The 23041-nt window shown below is 46.7% G+C and overlaps 1 protein-coding gene across 8 annotated transcripts in view; it reads left to right on the top strand.

Annotated features, from left to right (window-relative positions):
- Positions 1-23041, top strand: part of LOC144722985 (liprin-alpha-1-like) — a 277623-nt gene that overhangs the window by 188571 nt on the left and 66011 nt on the right. For all 8 annotated transcript variants that reach the window (XM_078601462.1, XM_078601459.1, XM_078601461.1 and 5 more), the window contains 6 exons: positions 3345-3461; positions 4714-4935; positions 5071-5217; positions 10977-11111; positions 16801-16884; positions 19677-19808. In XM_078601462.1, the coding sequence (XP_078457588.1) occupies positions 3345-3461; positions 4714-4935; positions 5071-5217; positions 10977-11111; positions 16801-16884; positions 19677-19808 (837 nt within the window). The remainder of the gene's footprint in view (positions 1-3344; positions 3462-4713; positions 4936-5070; positions 5218-10976; positions 11112-16800; positions 16885-19676; positions 19809-23041) is intronic.

The following is a 23041-nucleotide window of genomic DNA, read 5'->3' as shown; positions in this document are numbered from 1 at the left end:
TGCTATCTGTGAGATGATATAAGCCTTGGCGCAGCAATTGACAACGCGACGGAAATGCATTGCGCGCATTTCAAAATGTTGTCTTGCCACATATGACGGCGCGTATTTCACCGATGCGTTCGGCTAATGCGCTGTTAGGGTGACACGCGCATTGTGGTTAACGAACGCGATTTTAATGCGGAGCGAGAGATTTTGTGGCCGGCGAAAAAAAACGCTCTCCCAAGTCGCTCGACGATTCCATCCCCACTGCACGGCCCGAGCGAAATTACATTTTCCATTTTGTGTGAAACTTTTGTCGCTTTGAACTCTCTGTTGTTCGGTTGCCGAGGCGACCAGACTGAGATTGGGACAAAGTGGGGCGATTTTGTGCCATCTTCTTGTAATCAACAACTCGGCTTGGGGGGGAAAAGCGACGCCTTCGTTCATGAAACGCATTGAAAAGTTCAGAGGGTGTTTTAGCGCTTCAACGTGCGAACGATAATGGCCACGTATATTCTTCAGCTGCGTATATACTTCATTCAGAGTATACAGGGACACACGCGAGTGGTTGGCGAAGCCGAGGTTTTGATGGCTTCAATGAAAGTAAAATGCATATGGTTTCTAAAATAAACGTGCGTAAAAAATAATAATCAGAATACAGAAAGCGGGGATCAGATTAGAATACAAACGAAGACCCCCCCCCCGCCCCGTGTTTGTGGTGCCGTTATAATTTGATGCAGCTGCAGAGATAGGGGATTTCGTGGTGACCTTGGAGTATGTGGCTTAAGATAAGACCTTTTACCGCTAATATACGAGGAAATTACTTGTGCCACGAATACCGACGGGTGGAGGCACGCGCGCCGGGGGCGGGGGAGGGAGGGGGCGGGTGGATCCTGTATACAAAGACACGCCGCCTTGTCTGTCCCGGTGATCTTGAGCAGATTGCAGCCTCCCAAGGTTTAAATTTCCATCGCGACAATTTGCAGCGTCCTCCGTTGGCCCCTCCTGCGCATTGACTTGGCCTAAAACATCAGAACCGCATTGATTCGTGTGCAGCGCGCCCACCCCACCTGCCCTCCCCTCACAAGGCAAGTTTCCCAGCGAGTCACGCGTCGCGGTCATGAACCGAGCCCTTTTTCTCCGAGCACCCGCTGTGGTGTGGGGCCACCGAGGTGCATTGGAGCTGGTGGCCTGCCTTCCACGCACCGAGAATGGGTTCTTAGAAAACCCATCTTGAATCCACGCGTTTCCTAAAAGGCTGGAGAAAAGGACAAAACAAACCCCACGATGGCTCGTGCTTTGGATTTTACACCCCCCGGGGTCATGTTCGCCCAAAGTGTGCGTGCTGTCGATCAACCCTGAAGAAAGAGAAAAAAGTGATGAGAAAAAAATTACGTGCCGTATCCGTTTTTGCTGCCACATGTACCTGCGTTCTTTCTCGAAGCGGGTTTTGTGATATTTGTAGAGGGTACGGAATGCATTAAAGGGCAGCAAATGCTTAAATTTGTATTCAATTGGTTTGATGCAATTCCCTGACGAACGTTTGTGTGGGGTTTCTAATATTGCCGATTTGAAGTTTTTCGACAGATGGTCTACCATAAAGCTGTCAGTATAATATAGGTGATCAGGTAACTAAAGTGATAACTAAAGTATATTTTTAATGTATTACTTCATTATAGGCTCACCCGTATTATGCCTGTGTTTAATTTTCATTCAGTGCTACGGGTTTCATAGGCCACATTGAATTTACTTATTTATTCAGAAAGCCACACTGGGTTGCAGGACCCTTGAGGAGGGTCCCTACTGCATTGCGGTTTATATTTTTACATATGTTTTAAGTAAATTAGCGACGAGTTGTGGTTATCGTACAACGCGGGAGGAAATCGGAGCACACGGAGAAAAAAAAACATCCCCCTCGCGCAACGCTGTATTCCCCGTAGCGATGGAAACAGGTGGCGATTAGTCCAACTGCTGTACTGCCGTCTGCTGGCGAGCCAGTGAATGGCATTTCAGAGTTTACTGGGAGGGAGTGTCACAGCATTTGTCCTGTGAACCACCAACAGCGCTGGATTACAGCCAACAGCGTAATATAAACGCGTGCTTTTTAGGGCCACTTTTTTTGATCAAAACTGTTTGACCGGTGAAACTCGTTGTGCTGTGGCAGTTCGTTTCTGAGGAGGATGCTTGGGCGCGTGTTTTGCACAACAAATCGGCAGCCAGTTTTGTGCACCGGAGGGACACCGACTTGGCGGGTGATTGGTATGGGCAGATACAAAATGTAGCCGCTTACATACATTTATCTGAGCTTGCTTGTTATTTATTCTTCAACAAGCAAAAGTTTTTTATATATATATCGCAGTATATATCGGCGTCCAGCACTTCACCACGGTGATTCCACCACCGTCGGTTTACTGTCGTTGCCGTATGGCGAAAATAACCATCGCCCTATCGGAACGATGGTTCGCAACGCTGCTCCGTGTTGTCACCTGGCAAACCCTGCGGTTTATATCCCGGCCACGGCCGACATCGGTGGCGAGCGATGTCTGAACCCACGCCTCTTGGGGGGTGGAGGGGGCGGTGGCCTTCACCTTCCTCCCTGAAGCCTGCTGCGACCAAATTCGAGGGAGGAACCTCGCGGGACCATCTCAGCTACTGACGTTAGCCGTGCACGGACATCCAACTCGGGGGGGGGGGGGGGGGGTTCGCTGGGTTCGTAGCGTGTTGCGCTGTGGCCACTGTGCCAATGTTCTTGTCCGGTCGTGATAATAACTTTCCTTATTTAGCTCCGGCGACTCCACGCCTCACCAGCAGAGGAGGTGAATGAACCTCGGGGTGTCCTCGCTCGCCCCATTAAACAAAGGACGTCCTCGCACTAACGTGTGCGTGCGTGTGCGTGTTGTCACCGCGGGGAGTGGTGGTGCGGCGGTTAGCGCGCTGCACGACATATGTACGTGTGTATGTTGAACTTCCTTTGCACCGTACGTATAGCCAACCGTGTTAATCGGGGGGTGCGGGGAAATGACAACAATCTGAACACAAAAAGCAGTTACGAACTTGGCGAAACAAGTTCAAGTACCGCTCAAGGCCAACACCTACGACAATTATCTGAACCAGTCCCAGGCCTCCCCTCGGTCGACTGACCCTCCAATGAGTACCTGGAACGGTGCGTAACCATGGCCGCACGGGAGACACAGGCGGCCCGAGTGTGGTGCTGGCCACCCACCCCATCGTGTGTTGTGCCGACCTCTATCGGTGCCGCTCGCTAACGGCACTTGCCCCGACAGTCTGTTGCAGCTATACGGCGGGGGGGGGGAGATGTTTTTTCTCTGTTGTTCACTGCTGCCGTCCCTCGTGCCTGCTGGTAGCTGTCCGTGCTGAGGGAGCAGGCGGCGTTGTCTCAGCCGCGGATGGGCTCAGGGGATGGAGCCGAGGACACGGAACAGCAGAAGCAGCCGGAGGGCGAGCAGAGAGGGCCCGGAAAGGTGAAGGGGACTTTCGTTGAACCCTTTGGCAGGCTAATACACGTGGACACACAGTCGTCCACACACACACCTCGCGTCCCTTGCTGTCACTGTGAGAGGCCACGAGCATGCCGAACAATCGACACGCAGTCTGACCGAGCATGCATGGAACTGATTGGTCCACACCAGAGACGGCTTTCTTTAGAGCCTCGTCTCAGACATTGTTATACCAGAGGACGCCAAAAAGGCGAACAGCATAAAGAAAGGGTAAAACCTATTATTTTACTTTGATACTGGCAAGGGAGGTCCCATGAGTGTTACTCTTACAGCACGTGTGAGTTACTGTCGCACCCATCGGGTCGGCTGTAGTAAACTAAATATTCTTTGGGGCTACACCCATTTTAAGCCTTTAAACCAGTCTGCCTCAGCAGCTTTCCCCCTCTTTTTTCCTCCTGATGACGATCGCTTGTGTTGTGATCGAAACGTCGTAGTTTTTTGTTATTTTTTCTTTTTCTTTGAACCTATCCATGTGACTTTCCAAAAAGACCCAAAGAATATGAATTCCTGCAGTCACGGAAGCTTCAAATCAAGATTGAGCCAATTCTTTATCGTTAACCGCAGGGGAAACATTTTAATTGTTTCACCACTCGTTGTGCAAGCGACGCTTGATAACATAGTGTCTGGTTCATCTCACTCCTGAACTTATTCACAATGTTTCATATAGTCGACAATTTCCATGTATTATGTTGCATTTAACTCACTATGTCCGCTCAGGTTTGTTGCGGAAGCAATTCAAAAGGACTAGAGATTTCTGGGCAGCCCTGGTCTAATTTTTGATTCCATCCATAACGGCGAGAAATTGACCACACCTTTAATAAACAAACCAAACCCATATTTTTTTATCGACCTGTTTTCATAGCTCTAATTAAAATGTGATCCATAAAACAAGGGTTAGTTTTATGCTTTATATGCAACCAGCATCTCAGCTGTGCCGTCGCTTACAAGGCAATAGACCTGTGAACCAGCCGGCCACCATCACTGTGACTACTCTGACAACCTTCCACAAATCCAGCAGGTGAACCCTAAACACTTCTACTTGAACTTAGCGCATTATTGCACTGGCCTCCCAGCATGATTTCATGGTGACAGATCGGCCTACCGATCGAATGAGGCGGGTGTTCGAGGAGGCCCGGTGACGATGATAGTTGTCGTTGACGGGTTTTGTTTTTTCCTTCCCTGTTGTTATTTCTTTCATCGTCGGGGCGTCCGCCAGCGGCTGTCCAACGGCTCGGTGGAGACGGAGGACCTGGTGAGCCGCGTGCTGGACCTGCAGCAGACCCTGGAGAGGCAGAACCTGGAGCTGGGCCAGATGAAGGACCGTCTCGTGGCGCTGTCGTCTCGCGTGTCCGAGCTCGAGGGAGACCTGGACACGGCACGCAAGGACCTCATCAAGTCGGAGGAAGGGAACGCCAGATATCAGCGAGACATCCGAGAGGTGAAGCGCCGCGTTGAAACGAAACGGCTTTTTTTTCTTTTTCCTGGTGACGTTGAGCATATTTGTTCGAATCCTTCAACTCTTTGACCGAACACGCAATGAGCGGTGTGCGCGCGTGCTCGCTGGTTGATGTAGGCGATGGCCCAGAAGGAGGACATGGAGGAACGGATCACCACCCTCGAGAAGCGATACCTGGGTGCCCAGCGAGAGGCCACGTCACTCCACGACCTGAACGACAAGCTGGAGAACGAGCTCGCCAACAAGGAGGCCGTGATCAGACAGGTGTGCCTGCTCGCCCGCCCACATGCCCGCTCGCTCGCTCGCCCACTCACCCGCTCGCTCGCTCGCCCACTCACCTGCTCGCTCACCCCGGCCACACGGTGACCGCTGGGCGCGAATAGCTTGACCCCCTTTTATTTGCGCGAATCGTCATGGATTATCCTCGGAGTGTGTTCCGATGAGGATTCACGATCGTTATCATCGGCCGTGATCAAGCTACTGCTGCTTGAAGGCCTTCTTGAGCCATCGCTCGTGATTTTTTAGCAACGGAATAGTCCACCTAGCCACCGAACGAGCTGCCATCGTTCTTCTTCTTCTGTCGTATGGCTGATATAGATGCAGAGCGACAACTACAATGTCACATTCTGCTGCGTGGCTTGTGTTGTTGCTGTGGAGACCGGGAGGTCGATGATCGACGTTCGGTTGCCGCGTTGATCGCACTCGACGGGATTTCTCGCTTAACAGAGTGGGCCACGTGGAGGCCGCCATCTTCCACTGGCGTTGATGAGGTTTATAAACAAAAACGCGTTTGAATGAAATTATGCTGCTTAGACTCGACGACAAGTTCTGCTGCATCTTTAAACGGACGAGCTTTTGTGGGATAGGGGAAGGATCAATAACAAGCTTGTATTTTTTCAGTCCCGTAGCTTGGCATGCAGCTGAATTGCAGAGCGCGCGTGCTGTTTACATGAAACTCGCTCATTGGGCGGGGCCGAAGTTATACAAGCTGCGCAGACAACAGCAGAGCTGCGAGATTTTTGCCGTCGGCCTGTCTCCACGACGCATCATCGGGGGAGAAATCGGTCTGGTTAGGCGGAGTGAAGCAGTGCCTCATTCATAATTCAGCAGGCCCAGGTGGGTCTGCAGCGTTGCTGATTTGAAGGCCCGCTCCTAACAAGAACGTATGCAGCCACCTCGGCAATTAAGAGCGGAAATTTTTTAATGGCTGACCGTTCAGGCGAGCAGTGAATCTGGGGTATGGGGAAGATTTGCGCGTAATTAACTTGAGCCTCCGTTTATTGGGTGTCCGATGTGTTCCGGAGTTTAGTTAATTTTGAGCTGTTTGCGAGGTGTTTTAGGAGTTATGCTGTATTTAGCTGTGCAGCGGGTCGTCGCAAACTGTCGGAGGAATTCGATTTTTTGAGTGGCGTTGTCTTTGGTGTCGGTGTAATCTCCTTTGTTTAAATTTACGTTTTGTGCATCGAGCTCATTGGACAAATCGTCGTAATTGCTGTTAAAGGGGGCCCGTGTCAAACTGTAGAAAATTCCACAGTGGCAGGATACTGGATTGTATTTTTGACCAACTGTAATTTATCTCAGTCCCATCAGCCTTCTGGTTGTAGATAAAATGAGTTCCTTTTAATTTGAAGTCGGCAGTGGTTTTTCTGCGGACAGACTGGCCCCCACCATAGAAATGTGGAAATTACACTTTGGATCAAGACCCCTAGCAGAGGAGAATACCACCTAATACGCTGTTTGAGAAGAAATGCACATCGGCCACATCATATTCACCGCTAAGAAACTGTAAAAACCTTTTACTTTTTTAAATTTCACCACGTAAGGCCCACTGAGCTATAGAAGCGACTTGGCCAGCAATGATAGCTCGACGGAGTGGCTTTTTACGTGGAAATGTATACAGAGCCAAATACTCAAAACGACATATTGATTCTACTCTTTAGTTCTTTCGGTAAAGTTACGTATAAAGACAAAATAATAAATAAAATAATATTTTCTCATTATACGTGACTTTACCGAAAGAACCAAAGAGTAATTCCTGCAGTCACGAAAGCTCCAAATTAAGTATGTTGATTCTAAATGTGGAGGGAAAAACTGGAGGACCCAGAGGAATATCTACGTGATCACGGGGAGAGCATGCAAGCTCGAAATATAGAGGCGTCAGGGTCGGGATCGAACCGACGACCTCCTGCAATGCAGGGCGAGGTGGTTAACATCTCATAGCCACCGTGAGTGGCTTTGGCAGAACACATCGCTGCAATGGGTGGTAGCTGATGGACGAGGCTGGTCAAAGAATGGCAGGAAGACAAAGAGAACATGCCCAAGAGGACCGACCACCTTCAGCGACGGAACGATGAGATCGGTCAATGTGCAGGCATGAGATGGATAGTGCGGGGGATGACGATGACATGCTTAGACTTTCTTATAGCACTGGACAACCAGTGCCGGGTGAACAGTAATGATGACGATGAGTTCTCAAAAGAGATAGGTTTTTTTTTTGCCAATATTAATATTTGCAGATAATTACGTGCCAATATTTATGGACATTTAGCACATTTGTTGTATTTGTTATTGTTGCGCCATTGAAACTCAGTGTTATGGGTCTACTCAGCCCGTAAGGTCATGCTGCTAGAACAAGTAAACAAAAAATGCTTTCTTCGCTCTAGAGCAGTGGTTCTTAACCTTTACTGCAGCCTTGCACCCCTTTGTACATTTTTTTTCCGATTGAGAACCAATGTTAATACATACAAAGTGTTTGATGAAACAAAGTAGTTGTATTTACGTGCGCGTGCTTAATTTGTGCTTCGATGATTTATCTTCAAAATAAATACGGCCCACGTCTCGCATCCCCAGAAAGGGCATCCCGCGCACTCCCACGGGGGTGCAGCGCGCACCCCAGGTCAAGAAGAGCCGCTGCCCTAGAGGGTCGTATGTGTCCGGCAAGTTTCTGATGTTCTCAGCCCACTCACTGATGACCGACCAAGAAAATTTCCGTCGGCAGCTTGACGTGTGGTCCTGTGTGTAGCCCCCTGGTCACCGGTGAGAAATGTGAGCCCCTTGGGGGAGGGCTGTGCCTTCTCATTGCGCTCACCTGGCAGCCTATCCCTCTGGCTTAGAGATGTCGCTGTTAAGAGTTTAGTGTGCGGTTGGAGATGTAGGATGGAACACGGCTTCATATTTACTGTCGGGAATGTTGGGGTGGCGATTGCATCTGATCACTTTGTACTTGAAGCATCGGTGTACTCAACTGTCACGTGCCTCGATCATTACCGTGGTGAACAAGTAGAAACTTGGCTGGAAAGCCAATGTATTAGGGGAGCCTGTATTTTGTTGTGAGATTTGACTGCATAAAGAATTCTGCCAGAGCAGTGAGATGTGTATATCTATGACCAAATCACCTGAAATGCGTCTGATATTAGCAGGTCTGTGTTTGTGTGTATTGTAGTGTAGTGGTTAGTGCACTGTGCTCCAAACCAGGCGACCCGAATTAAATTCCCACTCAGGCCCAACACGAGTGACGATTATTTGAACTAGTCCTGGACCTCCTCTAGGTCGACTCAGCCTCAAATGAGTACGACTTGCGGTGTGTAAACATCAGCACTGGGGAGACAAAGGCGGCTGGGTGTGGTGCTGGCCACCCACCCCTTTGTGTGCTATGCCGGCCTTTATAGGTGCTCGCCAACAGCACGTAGGATCGTATTTTGTTGCTATTGTTGAACGAATAATACAAATTCCACTTAGGCCAAGTCAATAAAGCTGCTGTTATCTGGGCAAAAGTAGGGGTCTGTGGACGCACTGCACGCGTATCATTCGCTGCACGTGCTTGGATCCTACACAGTGCAGGGATGGATATGACCTCATATCGTAGGGGAAAAAACTGCCCCAGTCTGGTGTAAATGCAAGGAGAGAGAGGAAGCACATTCTAAGCGCAGAGGTCACTTTTACAGTCGTTTTAATGGCACTTTGGGGAAAGAAGGTGCTAGAAATGTTGCGTGTGGCGTTGGGCTAATAATACTTCGCTATTCGTGATCGCTATTATTGGCACCAAGGCATTCCGTTATTAATTTTAATAATGTACTTTGAGAAAAGCAGCGACCTTTTAGGTATCTGTACGTCCCGTTCGTTCAAAGGCTTTCACTCTATGCGTGCTTTTTATTTCTGCCGTTTGCGTTCGCGCAGACGAATTGGCAGACAGTTCGCGAACCACGATCAATGGAATCGCGAACAAAAAGACGTGTTGGTTAATTGGTAATTTTCCCAAGCCTAACTTAAAATCAATGTAAACAGAGTTGTTTTGATTTGATCAACATTCGCCGGGGCTCTGAATTGTAACTCACGCATAAACATTGCCTAATTAACATACCTCAGCATTGGCTGATGAACTCAACTCTAGAACTAGTTCTGTCGCATTATCTTACAGGGTCGTTCCCCAGGCATATTCTGCAGAGGGTCTTTTCCTTTTGTTACGTCACCATTGTGGATCTGCCATCGTCACCTTTATAATAATAAAATAATAACCTCCATTTTATTGAAGTATCTCAAAGCGCTGTACATTCCACTCACGAAAATAGATAACATCTAAGCGAAATAGAAAGCTGATGATAACAATGACGACTCTTGAAATTCCAATAAAATGAAGAACTATGATGAAAGCGATTGATAATAATAATTGCTGAGTAATCCAATCAGACAACAGAATGTGTTTTTCAATCTTAAGTTACAGGGAAAACCTGCTGTACAAATGTGTGAGTTTTAAGACGTGAGAATTATTTTTATTATGTTTTATTTGTATTATTTTATAGTGAGAATTATTTTATTATGTTTTATTCTAATTATTTTATAGTGAAATTATTTTATTATGTTTTTATTATTTTTTTATTTCCCTTCTACGTTGCTTTACCGAAAGAACCAAGAAGATGAATCCCTGCAGTCACGAAAGCTTTAAATCGAAATTTTAAGACGTTATTTAAAAAGTGACACGGACTTGGAATCCCTAATGGGCCGAGGAAGAGGATTCCACAATCGCGTTTGCGATGTGATTACTCAGAACGATGCAACCTCTCAGCGCAGTAGAACTTGGAGATACGCACACCGAGTGGTGTGGGTAAGGTGGGCTCTGCTTATATCTGCTCTCGGCCAGAAGTTGCCCTTTGCACCCCCCCCAACCCACAGATACCAGTGCAATGTAACGAAGTGTTGCCTCTATAGGAACTGTGTTGTTTCTACGTCAGTCAGTGTTGTATAGGGTATACTTTAGATTTTAAGTTTTCGTGACTGCAAGGATCCATACTCTTTGGTTTTTTCGGTAAAGTCACGTAGGTTAAAAAATATATATATATTAAATCACGACGTTTGGGCCACAACACAAGCAGCCGTCCTCAGGTGAAGAAACAGAGCTGTCGGAAAGACAGCGTCCTAATGAACACTGCTAAGCTTGGCAGCGTATTTAAGCTGGGTGGGAGGAGCAGATCGCCTTGACAAAGGAGTTTACATATTCTTCACCTGAGCACGGCTGCTTGTGTTGTGGCCGAAACGTCGTGATTTTATTGATTTGTTTTCTTTTTTAACCTACGTGACTTTACCGAAAAAACCAACGAGTAGGGTATACTTCTCTATGCTTTGTCTATTGAAGAAAAAAATGTATTAACAAAGCCATAGAGTGGGGCTACGATGATTTAAACAAACTAAGAATTTGACCAAACTTCTGATCGTTCCACCGCTAGCCTGCACACTTAACGCCGGCAAACCCAGCCTGGTCCTTACCCAGCGGGCCTGGCTTGCGCTGCATTCTTTTAATGCGAAAGTAAGATAGCTCGCCAACAATGTGCCATAGCATCTGCATCGTTACTTCTTGGCCAATGTGGAATCCTTCATACTAGGCTCTTTCTTTTCGACCCGCGTCATTGTTTTCCCGCGTGGAATTTCAAATCGAAATGCGCATCGTAGCCCCTTTTGAGTTGTAATGAGCATTCACGTTGACACTGCACCAACGGCGTGTTGCTGCTGCTGCTGCCGCTGCCTTCCAGAGCGAGGACCGCGCACGGCAGATGCAGGAGCGGCTGGAGCTGGGTGAGCAGAAGCTGCAGCAGACGCTCAAGAAGGCGCAGACGCTGCCGGAGATCGAGGCGGAGCTTGCGCAGCGCGTCGTCGCGCTCACCAAGGTGAGCCGCGGTCCCACCACTCTCACCACTGTCACCACCACTGTCACCACCGCCGCCGCCATCACCACCACCACAGTCACCACCACCACCACCGTCGGTCACCACCACCACAGTCACCACTACCGCCGCCGCCGCCATCACCACCATCACCACCACCACAGTCACCACTACCACCACCGTCAGTCACCACCACCACCGCCATCACTATCACCACTACCGGCGCTGCTGTTGTCACCACCACCACAGTCACCACTACCACCACCGTCGGTCACCACCACCACCGCCGTCACTATCACCACTACCGGCACTTCCGGTGTCACCACCGCCACCACCACCACCGCCACCACCACCACCGCCATCACTATCACCACTACCGGCGCTGCCGTTGTCACTACCACCACCACCGGTGCCGTCACCACCACCACTACCGCCGTCGTCGCCACCAAAATTCTCTGCCGTGCGGCATTTGTTCCATTTTCATGAAAATAATTCATAAAGAAGCATTGTAGCCTCAGGTGACCTCGGGGTGACGTCCAACATCTGCTTGGTATCCACGCTGAAGCCCGCTTGTAAAAACTGCTCCCAGCCATCCCCCGTTCTCTCTCTCCACCCGTTGCAGACTCTTTAAGACGTAAAAATTATTTTGCGTCACCCCGAGCGGTCAGGTCTGCGGAGGGCGTCGTTGGCTCCTTCCAGAGCCGCAAACAGCCGGCGGCCACTTCTCCCCCTCCGCCAGCCCGAATAAAATATGACGGGGCCTGCGAGGATAACGTAGAGCGCTTCCACTTTGGCCGCTGGCGTCCGACGTTGACCGATGTCACGCTTCTCACGGTGCCGGCGGTGCGAGCCGTGGCAGACGCCGCGGCGGTCCCTTAAGTGGGTACCGTCCATTACACCAACGTGATTTTTGCATTGCATCCCCTGCCACTCGTTGCACCATAGTGGAGGGAAGTCGCGGTATGAACCGTATCGTGTCGTTCCCGTCAAAGTCAGAGTGACCTTGCCGCTCGATTGGATGTTGGTGATCCGTCTGCATTGCTGAGGAGCTAGTGGCTGGAAATTCCACATTCACTGTTGACTTTGCACAGAGCGTTGTTGATGTTTGTCCACCCCGGAGAAATGGCCTGACTCAGTCGGGCCCCCAGCCCGCCCTCCCACCCATGCCAGCATTTGAAATCACAACCACGGCGCCACCCAGACAAACATAGCCGTTCAATTATTTTTAAAACTCTTCCTTTGACCGACCTTGATGCACGAGTGGTGAACAGGATAATCTGTGTTTCTCATGCCCTGCGGTGAGGGATTTAGCCGAGGCAGGGTAGAGGTGGCAATACGAGGTCACGCGTTTACCATTCACTTAACCCTCCACTTAATGAATGAGCGCTGTGTGCAATCCACTTATTGTGCTCGTCACCACCTTCCGTATGCCTTCAGCATTGCCCCTTTTGCTGCAGTTCTAGCCCAGGAGAGGGGGGGGCGAATCCCTCGCAGATCAGCCACAGGGCCAGCCATCTCTGACTCGCTCTGCAATAAATAGTTGCGGTAATTAGGCACAATTTTGTTCAGTCGGCCACAAGCAGTGGAGCTGCGTGCGATTGCGGCTCGCGCTTGAAAAACCGCGCCCTGGGGGGGATCTCCTTTCAACTCGGCACGCATTTTCAGACCGCTCGCAATTGTGCCACGGTGTCCCTGGCACATTGTGCTTCTGGGTAAATGAGGTGGGATGTTGCCTCTAGGCCGACTCCACATCCTTGTGAATAAATAATGAATGTACAACCACTGCGCACAAAGGCGAACGCTTTAGGCTTGAGATGACTACAATTCTGATTCCGATCCATAGAGCGGTCTCTGTGCCGAACCACGGTGCTTTATTGTAAGTGCCCTCTGTCCTACTTGATAAGCACCTCTCTCCTACCTGGTGTCTATCCATTGTGGTCCTCAAAATGTGAGAATTCTTTTTTTACTTTCGCATTTGGGTAAATAAGTGGCCATTGAGAGATTGGTCCCTGTTGTGGTAATTTCTGGTATCTGCCACTGGCTTTGGGCCACTAGTGGAGCTCAGAACTGCGCCAATTGTTCATTTGAGCAGGGAGAGACTTACCCTGTCAATATTGATGCATGTCGTCATCAGTGCACCCTCCTCTTTACGCATGACATGCGTTTGTGCCCTTGTTTTGCTTTTATTGTACATTTTAAAGTGTTTGTTCTATTTGTTCTTTGAGTAAACGGTATTCTCAAACAACCCAATGATAAGAAACAAAAATACCTGCAAATTACTAATTTGGGATGACAAAGAACAATATCCCCCGCTATGGAAAAACAAAACTTGGCAGGACCCTCCGGAGCAAGAGTCTTGAGGCTCGGTGAGGCTTTCCCGGGTAGACTAGCGGCGTGGTAATGACAATAATAATCAGGCGGCGGTAATGCAAGCAGCAGGCAATGTCATCCCTGAGTGGCAGCTATACTCAACGCAGCGTGAGAAACCAAATCTTGAATCGCGACAATTCATTTGATCACAAGGGGATTTAATCATTACATGTCCCCCCTCCACTCACATCATGAATAATACAAACCACCGTCTGCTATCGTTTAGCCATCTGTTAACTTACTTCCTAACAATCTAGGCTTCATTAAAAAATATAGTTTTTTTTAAATTAATTTCGTGTCTAGACGGCTTCATTTATGCCCCTGACTAGACAATTCCAACAGCATTCCTTTTGAAGGTGGCTGGAAGTGTATTGACTTAAAGCTTTCGTGACTGCAGAAATTCATATTCTTTGGGTCTTTCGGTAAAGTCACGTAGATTGGTTCAAAGAAAATAACAAAAGACCACGACGTTTCGATCGCAACACAAGCGGTTGTCATCAGGAAAAGGGGGTTAGCTTCTAAAGGACAACTGTTTCTAAAGGTTTAACAATGGGCGTAGTCCAAGTGTCAGCAGCATGGGTGGAGTAGCTAATGTTAATGTAAGGGAAGTTGCTGCTAGGGGTGATGGTAGTTGTTGGTAGTGATGGTAGTTGTTGGTAGCGATGGTAGTTGTTGGTAGTGATAGTAGTTGTTGGTAGCGATGGTAGTTGTTGGTAGTGATGGTAGTTGTTGGTAGTGATGGTAGTTGTTGGTAGCGATGGTAGTTGTTGGTAGTGATGGTAGTTGTTGGTAGTGATGGTAGTTGTTGGTAGTGATGGTAGTTGTTGGTAGCGATGGTAGTTGTTGGTAGTGATGGTAGTTGTTGGTAGTGATGGTAGTTGTTGGTAGTGATGGTAGTTGTTGGTAGCGATGGTAGTTGTTGGTAGTGATGGTAGTTGTTGGTAGCGATGGTAGTTGTTGGTAGTGATGGTAGTTGTTGGTAGTGATGGTAGTTGTTGGTAGTGATGGTAGTTGTTGGTAGCGATGGTAGTTGTTGGTAGTGATGGTAGTTGTTGGTAGTGATGGTAGTTGTTGGTAGTGATGGTAGTTGTTGGTAGTGATGGTAGTTGTTGGTAGTGATGGTAGTTGTTGGTAGTGATGGTAGTTGTTGGTAGTGATGGTAGTTGTTGGTAGTGATGGTAGTTGTTGGTAGTGATGGTAGTTGTTGGTAGTGATGGTAGTTGTTGGTAGTGATGGTAGTTGTTGGTAGTGATGGTAGTTGTTGGTAGTGATGGTAGTTGTTGGTAGTGATGGTAGTTGTTGGTAGCGATGGTAGTTGTTGGTAGTGATGGTAGTTGTTGGTAGTGATGGTAGTTGTTGGTAGTGATGGTAGTTGTTGGTAGTGATGGTAGTTGTTGGTAGTGATGGTAGTTGTTGGTAGTGATGGTAGTTGTTGGTAGTGATGGTAGTTGTTGGTAGTGATGGTAGTTGTTGGTAGCGATGGTAGTTGTTGGTAGTGATGTAAGTTGCTGCTAGGGGTGATTGTAGTTGTTGGTAGTGATGGTAGTTGTTGGTAGTGATGGTAGTTGTTGGTAGTGATGGTAGTTGTTGGTAGTGATGTAAGTTGCTGCTAGGGGTGATTGTAGTTGTTGGTAGTGATGGTAGTTGTTGGTAGTGATGGTAGTTGTTGGTAGTGATGGTAGTTGTTGGTAGTGATGTAAGTTGCTGCTAGGGGTGATTGTAGTTGTTGGTAGTGATGGTAGTTGTTGGTAGTGATGGTAGTTGTTGGTAGTGATGGTAGTTGTTGGTAGTGATGTAAGTTGCTGCTAGGGGTGATTGTAGTTGTTGGTAGTGATGGTAGTTGTTGGTAGTGATGGTAGTTGTTGGTAGTGATGTAAGTTGCTGCTAGGGGTGATTGTAGTTGTTGGTAGTGATTGTAGTTGTTGGTAGTGATGGTAGTTGTTGGTAGTGATGGTAGTTGTTGGTAGTGGGCCTCCATTAATAAAGGGAGTGGGCAGTAATGAAGCCATCCATATATACAGACATAGAAGATGGGTACAAATTCAGTAATCACTGGAAGGACGTTATCAACCAGTTTAAGTCATCACAGGCTGTAATGTGTCCACTTTAGACTTGGCAGCCCTTTAATTGGTGGAAGCTCACCACCAACACCATCACTACCCACTACTACCATCACCTCCAGCAGCCCTTTATTTGGTGGAAGCCAACCAACAGGACCATCACTGACCACTCCCTTTATTGGTGGAAGCCCACTACCAACAACTACCATCACTACCAACAACTACCATCACTACCAACAACTACCATCACTACCAACAACTACCATCACTTCCATTAGCAACTTCCCTTACATTAACATTAGCTACCCTGCCCTTGCTGCTGACTTTTGGGCTACGCCGGTTTTTAAACCTTTATAAACAGTTTGCCTTTAGAGGCTAACCCCCTTTTCCTGATGACAACCGCTTGTGTTGTGATCGAAACGTCGTAGTTTTTTGTTATTTTCTTTGAACCTATCTACGTGACTTTATCGAAAGACCCAAAGAATATGGAAGTGTATTGTTTTAATGAAGCATAGACATGTGTCTGTTATTTATTCGTGCATTAATTGACAGTATATTTCCCAAGATAAATATATAGGTGTAAGCCGTAGCATTAATACACGTGTTTCTTCTTGCAGCCTCAATGGATGGTTGTCTTTGTACATTAGGCTCGGAATCTTTCTGCCGTAATAATGAACCGCCTGGTTTTCAGCCATCAAGCTAATTAATAGGCTTTTTACAAAGGGGCATGATTTTGCTTTGGTGAGTGCCACCTATTTATTGCAGATGTTTAACTGGGTCACAAAGCAGGCATATAAAAAATGCATTTGGATTCTTACAGCTCACAAGCTAAGGCAGATGGCATACATTTTGACAAGCATTCACCTGCAACATTAATCCTGAGCTTGAGATTAATTTCAGACATTCGCAGGCGACCGCAATGCGATGTGGGAATATGTATTGTCCACAAACAATATTAATAAAACGACAAGCAGTGATGCAGACTGTGATAACAACCAGTGTGATTTACTTAGTGGGCTAGAATCCTAAACCACTGCTCTTTGTGCCTGCATCTCCGTGACCTTGGGATCGAATGTATAGGATTATTTTAATATTTCCTGTCTTCCACCGTGGTGTGGGCCCATCATCTCGTTGTTTGCAGGCCGGCCCGTCATAGACAAGCCCCTCTCTATCACGCGCAGATAAAAGTTGGCAATTATTTCCGCGGCGCAAAAATGGGACGCGCAGCGGTGACACATGACCTCCGTGGCTTTTTTCATCAGGCAGAAGAGAGGCACGGCAATGTGGAGGAGAGGCTGAGACAACTGGAGGCTCAGCTGGAGGAGAAGAACCAAGAGCTGCAGATGGTAAGCACTCTTAGATAATAACAACAAAGCGCTGCTGCCTGCAGATATTTATTCATCCCAAGAAAATGCACGTCTCAATTCTGGGCTTGTGGCGTGTGACTGTTCAGTAGCCTCGCAATGGAAGTGGGGTGTCTTGCCCTGCCCTAATTGAGTGGTCATGTCAGCGGTGGGCTTCACAATTCGTGCATTTATTTAACGTCCATTCGTAAAAACCACAACAACAACCACACACGCACGCTAACACGCATGCTCACACACACGCGTGCGTTTGTCACAGGGCTGGCACAGTCTGCCCGTTTGGATTATGGCCCCCCGAAGCCGGGCAGTGCTGCGTGATATTGATTGCCTGCTGAAATTGGATAGAGGGCTTATAGGGATGCACATCAAGGGAGGAAACGGCGTGCATCTATTGTGATTCGTGAAATCTGCCATGGAGCCCTTTGTGGTCTTGTCATGAAAGGCCATGCATAACAACAACAACAGCAGCAACATTCTTCCAGTGCCTTGTTTGTTCGCTCTGTGCACGAAGCTTTTCGGGTGGGCCCGGGGTTAGCCTTGTGCTTCGATGCATTTTATCACCGGGCCAAGTTAATACCTCGGTGGGCTTTGCCTCGTAGGATGGGGATGGTTTAGTTTTATTTTGTATGTTTTCTTTCGGCGATTCGTTTTCCTTTCCTGTACTTTGCGCGACTGTCGTGGTTTGCATTGTTTTGTTGTTGTAACGTTCTTAGCCGCCCCCTCCTGGACATCCGTAAAAAAAAGAAGAGCTTTATAGCCCATCGGATTCCTCCAGTCTAAATAAATATTCTGGTTCTGAAATTGGTCAACGGTTTGATTCCACTGGCCGCTTGGTTAATGTGCTTGTGGGAATGGGTCAATGTGCAGTGCAGGCGTGCGGCAAGCTCTGACATCATTCCCAAAAAATAACGATGCATCATCCGTTGGTTGATGAATATTGATTCTGAAAAAAGTAAAGGCACATTGCTGCAATTACTGATTCACGCTCCTGTTGGCAGATGGGACTTCACTAGAGGGAGCTCTAGAGAGCTCTCCTTTGCAGATTACCTTGGAAGAATAGCCACAAATCGACCCTTAATCTGATGATATATATGCATGGAATCTCACGTGTAGGAGTATTTTTAGATTTGTATATGAACTAAACAAATCATTTTATTTTACCAGGTAAGGCCCACTGTGAGCTATCTAGCTCTTTTTCAGAAGCTACCTGGCCACAAATGATTGCTCAACGAATTGGCGTATGTGTAAATTTATCGCAGCTAAATACTCTCAACGTACGTTTCGAAATGTGGCGAGATAAACCGAGAGAAAAATCCAAAAGACCACGGGGAGAATATGCAATCTCCAAATATACAGGTGTCAAGGTCGGGATCAAGCCCCACAACTGCCTGTATAACGGGAGAACATTTTCAAAAAGTCAACCGTTACATTTGAGAATGTTTAATAATTGTTCACCTTTGTAATTGGAATAACTCTCACCTACCTTGTAGAACGAAATGAGGAATCCCAAGTCATTTTCCACTGCACTATAAACATTTTATACTTTTCAATATTATTTTGTCTGATATGAGACATGGCCACTCTGTTTAAAAAGAAAATGCTCATTAAAATCTCGTGTGAAAATGTTTAAGTTTTTATGCTAAAGGCTAGGTCATGTGTCAGGTCACTCATAGATATTTTTAGTTGAACCAAAATAAAATGTAAGATGTATTGCTTGTCAAAAACTGCTCCGCTCGCTGAAAGTGAGAGGTAAAATTAACAAATGGAAATTTTAGATCTTAGTTTATTCGCAGTCAGAAATGTCTGAAGAGCCACATGATGTCACTGATAAGCAAATCCACAAATCAAAATAGGTTCTCCAAATAAAAATAAAAACACATTTTCAAAGTACAATAAGTGAATGCAAAATTCATTACTGTCAAAATATAATTCAGCTTTGTTTAAATCCATTGTACTGGAGACATAGCATTTGATGAAGCAACATAGCGTGTTTTTACATTTAACGTTGACTCTCTGTACATCTGTAACATTTAATTCAATTTGATGTTGCATTTGTTTATCATATTTTCTTAAAAATGTACTTGTCAAAAAGTGCTTTTGGAAGCTCATTGCAATTTCATTTTCCCTTTTTTGCATCAGAAAGGAGTATTAACTCGCAGTGCTTGGATGTAAAAACAGACCAGAAACTTCCACTTGGAGCTAAAGGCTTTTAGCAACTGCACTATATAGACCTGATTTGCACTCGGACCAACACTATACAATCTATGTGTTCCTCTTAATAGCCACTAGATTTTCCACTCCAGTCAATTCCAATAGATTGCATTGCCACAAGTGATTAAAAATCACTCCCAGCATCATCGCAATTGGTAGACAGCATGGGGGAAAAAAAAACATTTAATCCGATGTTGACGTAAATCCATCCATCCACTTTAATGTTAGCCTGCTCTCCGGCGTAATAAAGTATCTCTCTCTTATTGACATTCATTATCTATTTCATTGAGTTTGTTTGCATTCGACTCTCCGGCTTGGCTTCCAGGCCGAACGCACGAGTGTACTTGTGCCTGATGATTGATAATAATGCGGGGAACTATTGGTTTTCTTGGAAGGCATTCAAAAGACATGTTCATTAAAATACATTTCCCTGTTGTCTTGTGCCGCACGCTTGCGGCCGTGCGTTCGTCCATCCGTGTGTTTTCGCCTGCCTGTCTCTGGTACTTGGCGCGCATGCGTGCGTGCGTGTTGACACGTGTGTAAACGCGCGTGCAAACACGCAGGCTCGTCAGCGCGAGAAAATGAACGAAGAGCACAACAAGCGGCTGTCGGACACCGTGGACAAGCTGCTGTCCGAGTCCAACGAGCGGCTGCAGCTGCACCTCAAGGAGCGGATGTCGGCACTCGAGGAGAAGGTAACGTTCACAACCGCTGCCTGTTGGGAAACCACCCCTCCACCCACAGGGAACGTGGAATGGCCACCGCTGCATCGGTAGTGGCCGTAGAGAGATCAGCGTCGCCTGTGCGGACTGCACATGACATTCGCTGTGAGAATCTATAGTGAGGCAGAGTAATTCATTCTGTTGTTTTGGTGACAGATTGGGCACCGAAGGAGGTCAAAATGTACTGAAGGTCGAAGCGAAATACAGCAAAAAAACACTTCTCTCGACAGCGCCCCGCGAAATATGAATGTGTGTGCGTGTCGCTGTTCACACCGGAGTGATGTTGCTTTGCTGCCGAGAGTCCAAAATGAACACCAACATTTTCACTAAATGCGTCCCTCCTCTCGGTACCAATATCTTCCTCGCTGCAATCAATCACTTAATAAATAAATGCGTTTATATAAAACTACGTAAGTGCCTTTTGAGACCTAAAGTGTCTCCTGCAAGGGAGACCAATATACAAATCAAAAGCATTGTGTCAAACAATACAACATATTGACAGGACAGAGACTTAAATCAATGACAATTACAATGTTAGACAACAAAATTAAGTTTTGGATTTAAACGTATATGTGTGTACGATGTTTCATACATTTTTCATGTTGCTGCTAATAACAGTGACTTTGGCCACACGAATGTGGGTGTCACGCTGTCGACATGTTCACTACCTCGCCTGATGTACAGGAGGTTGTGGGTTTGATCCCGACCCCGACGCCTGCTGTATATTTGGAGTTTGTGTATCTCTCTTCCCGTGGTCGCGTGGATTTTTCTCCAGGTCCTCTGGTTTTTCCCCACACATGTAAATTGTGCGTTTAGAGTTTGGGGCTGCTATACATTTCCATGTAATAAGCCACTTTGTTGAGCTATCATTTGTGATAGCCAGGTTGCTTTTGAAAAAGAGCCGTATAGTTCATTGGGCCTTACCTGGTAAGATATAAATAGTTTGCTTTAAATTAAATGAACCACTGCCAATCTACGGCTGTCTGACACAAAGACAGACAAAGATCTCCAGTATATTTCGATTTAAAGCTTTCGTGACTGCAGGGATTCATCTTCTTGGTTCTTTCGGTAAAGTCACGTAGAAGGGAAATAATAAAATAATAAACATCGAACAATGCCTTTTTATTTTATTATGTTTTATTTTTATTATTATTATAAGAAGATGAATCCCCAGTATAGCCTTAACAGACTGTTGGTCGCGTGGATTTTTCTCCATGTCCTCCGGTTTATCCCTCCACATTTAGAATCATGCATTTAGAGTATTTGGCTGCTATAAGTTTCCACATTATAAGCCAATTTGTTGAGCTATAATTTGTGATAGCCACGTCGCTTCTGAAAAAGAGCTGTATAGCTCCTGTTAAAATGAAATAAATATTTTTCCAGGTTTTTTTTATAGTTTTAATTCAGTTGCTAAAAACCCTGCAGCGTTTGTATCCTGCAGCTCCAGTATTAAACCGCGTGGCTTTATAACGATTCAACATTCTCACAGATGCGATTTGCCATGCAATTCATATCGCTCCACGGAGGCTGTTGTCAGCCACTCGTGCAACACTCTACACACTCAACAATGAACGCGTGGGACACCTGAACATTTTCACACCCATTATTATATCTGTTTTTAAATGCTGCTCATTGCCTCAGGCACTTGTTCATTGCAATGCACGTTTTTTTTCTCTGTGCCGTGAAAACAAAACGAATTCCACCTATGCCAATCAAATCCCCCACACCATATGCTACACGTACTGTTTAACATACTCAATGTGAGGTTAACCACTTAAAACATTCCCACAATTTCCTTTGACTTTACATTGTCCACGCTAATGTGATGATGGCATTTTGTTTGTGGAATGAAGACTGCCCAAGTTAAGGAATTTTGAGTTTTCTGGGTCTTTATTTGTGATTGGAGTGCACACGTGTGCAGTTGGGGCGTTGACTAGTTTTGTTCATTGTGGACTTGTTAATTTGAACGTGGAAGAAGCGTGTGTTAATCCGACGTGCGAAACCTTTGCGAGGCATGATCATAAGCACGTTTGCACCCACAAGACTCATTTCCTTTCCTCTGACTCGCACAATCTGAACCGAGTTCACCCACGCGCAGCGTAGCCAGCACGCGGGCGTCAATTTCTAATGACGCGTCGTAGCGTTGACACCTGGTTAGCGCGCCGCGTTATTAACCCGCTGACCTGCGTGTTACTTTGACCATGTCCACGAACGTCAGTGGCGAATGATACCTGAATCGATCCCGCCCCTCCCCGCCGTTTCATCAATCCACACGGGCCGGCGTCGTGAAGTATCGTCAAACAACCCCCCGTTTACCGACACAACATTGGCAGGCTTCCATCGAGAACAGTGGATTGACAAAGTGATTCGAATTATTTCGGGTTTTTTTAAGTACACAATCAAAACACACAGTACATGTGAAACAGTAAAAAAAAGTTATTTCTAGGTGTAAGCACGGCTATTCATTACACGCTTTTTATTAACTCTGTCTGTTGTTGTATCCTCAAATCTTGTTACTCAATTTTTACCCAATTCCCATTGTGGTATGGACTGCAAACTTGGTATACTTATGTCATACTGATGACAATACTATATTCTATCATTAAAAATAAAAAAATATATATTTTAAAAACATTTTTTATATGTTATGTTTCGGCTTGGGTCTAATTGTCCACGCTCAACTGACGTTGGCTGTAAATCACCACGGCCCCCTTACATCATGGCAAACTTCGGGGCCACTTCCTGGAGTCGTGGAGTTCTTCCATTATTCGTACGGTACATTTCATTAAAGTGTGTTTTTAAATATTACTTATTGGGTTCTATTTAAAGTGTTTCCTTCCATTCATCTCCCAGATCCAGATAAACTGCCACCATGGTTTGCCTGCTTATCTGGCAACACTTTTATTTGTGTCGTTCTTGTTGTTGTTGATTCGCACCTGGGTCACGTCAAGTCGTCCCAGGTAGCCCCCACCCCCTCCCCCCCCCTGTTGTTTGGCCGCACGCAGTTAGCTTGTTACCAGCCCACAGGGGATTATTGTGTCCGTCGTGCAGGGAGGGGCTGGGGTGGGGAGGGGTGGGGAGGGTGGCGCTGGGTGGGGAGGGTGGCGCTGGGTGGGGGGTGGGGCTGGTTGGGGAGGGGCTGGTCACCCCGTGGTGCCCTTATAAAACTCAACGTTTAACCTACTCACGCCGGCTTGTGCCCGCCC

Source organism: Lampetra planeri, chromosome 16 (genome assembly GCF_965212315.1).
Source record: "Lampetra planeri chromosome 16, kcLamPlan1.2.h2, whole genome shotgun sequence".
Taxonomy (NCBI): Eukaryota; Metazoa; Chordata; class Hyperoartia; order Petromyzontiformes; family Petromyzontidae; genus Lampetra; species Lampetra planeri.
This window is presented reverse-complemented; position numbering and strand designations above follow the sequence as displayed.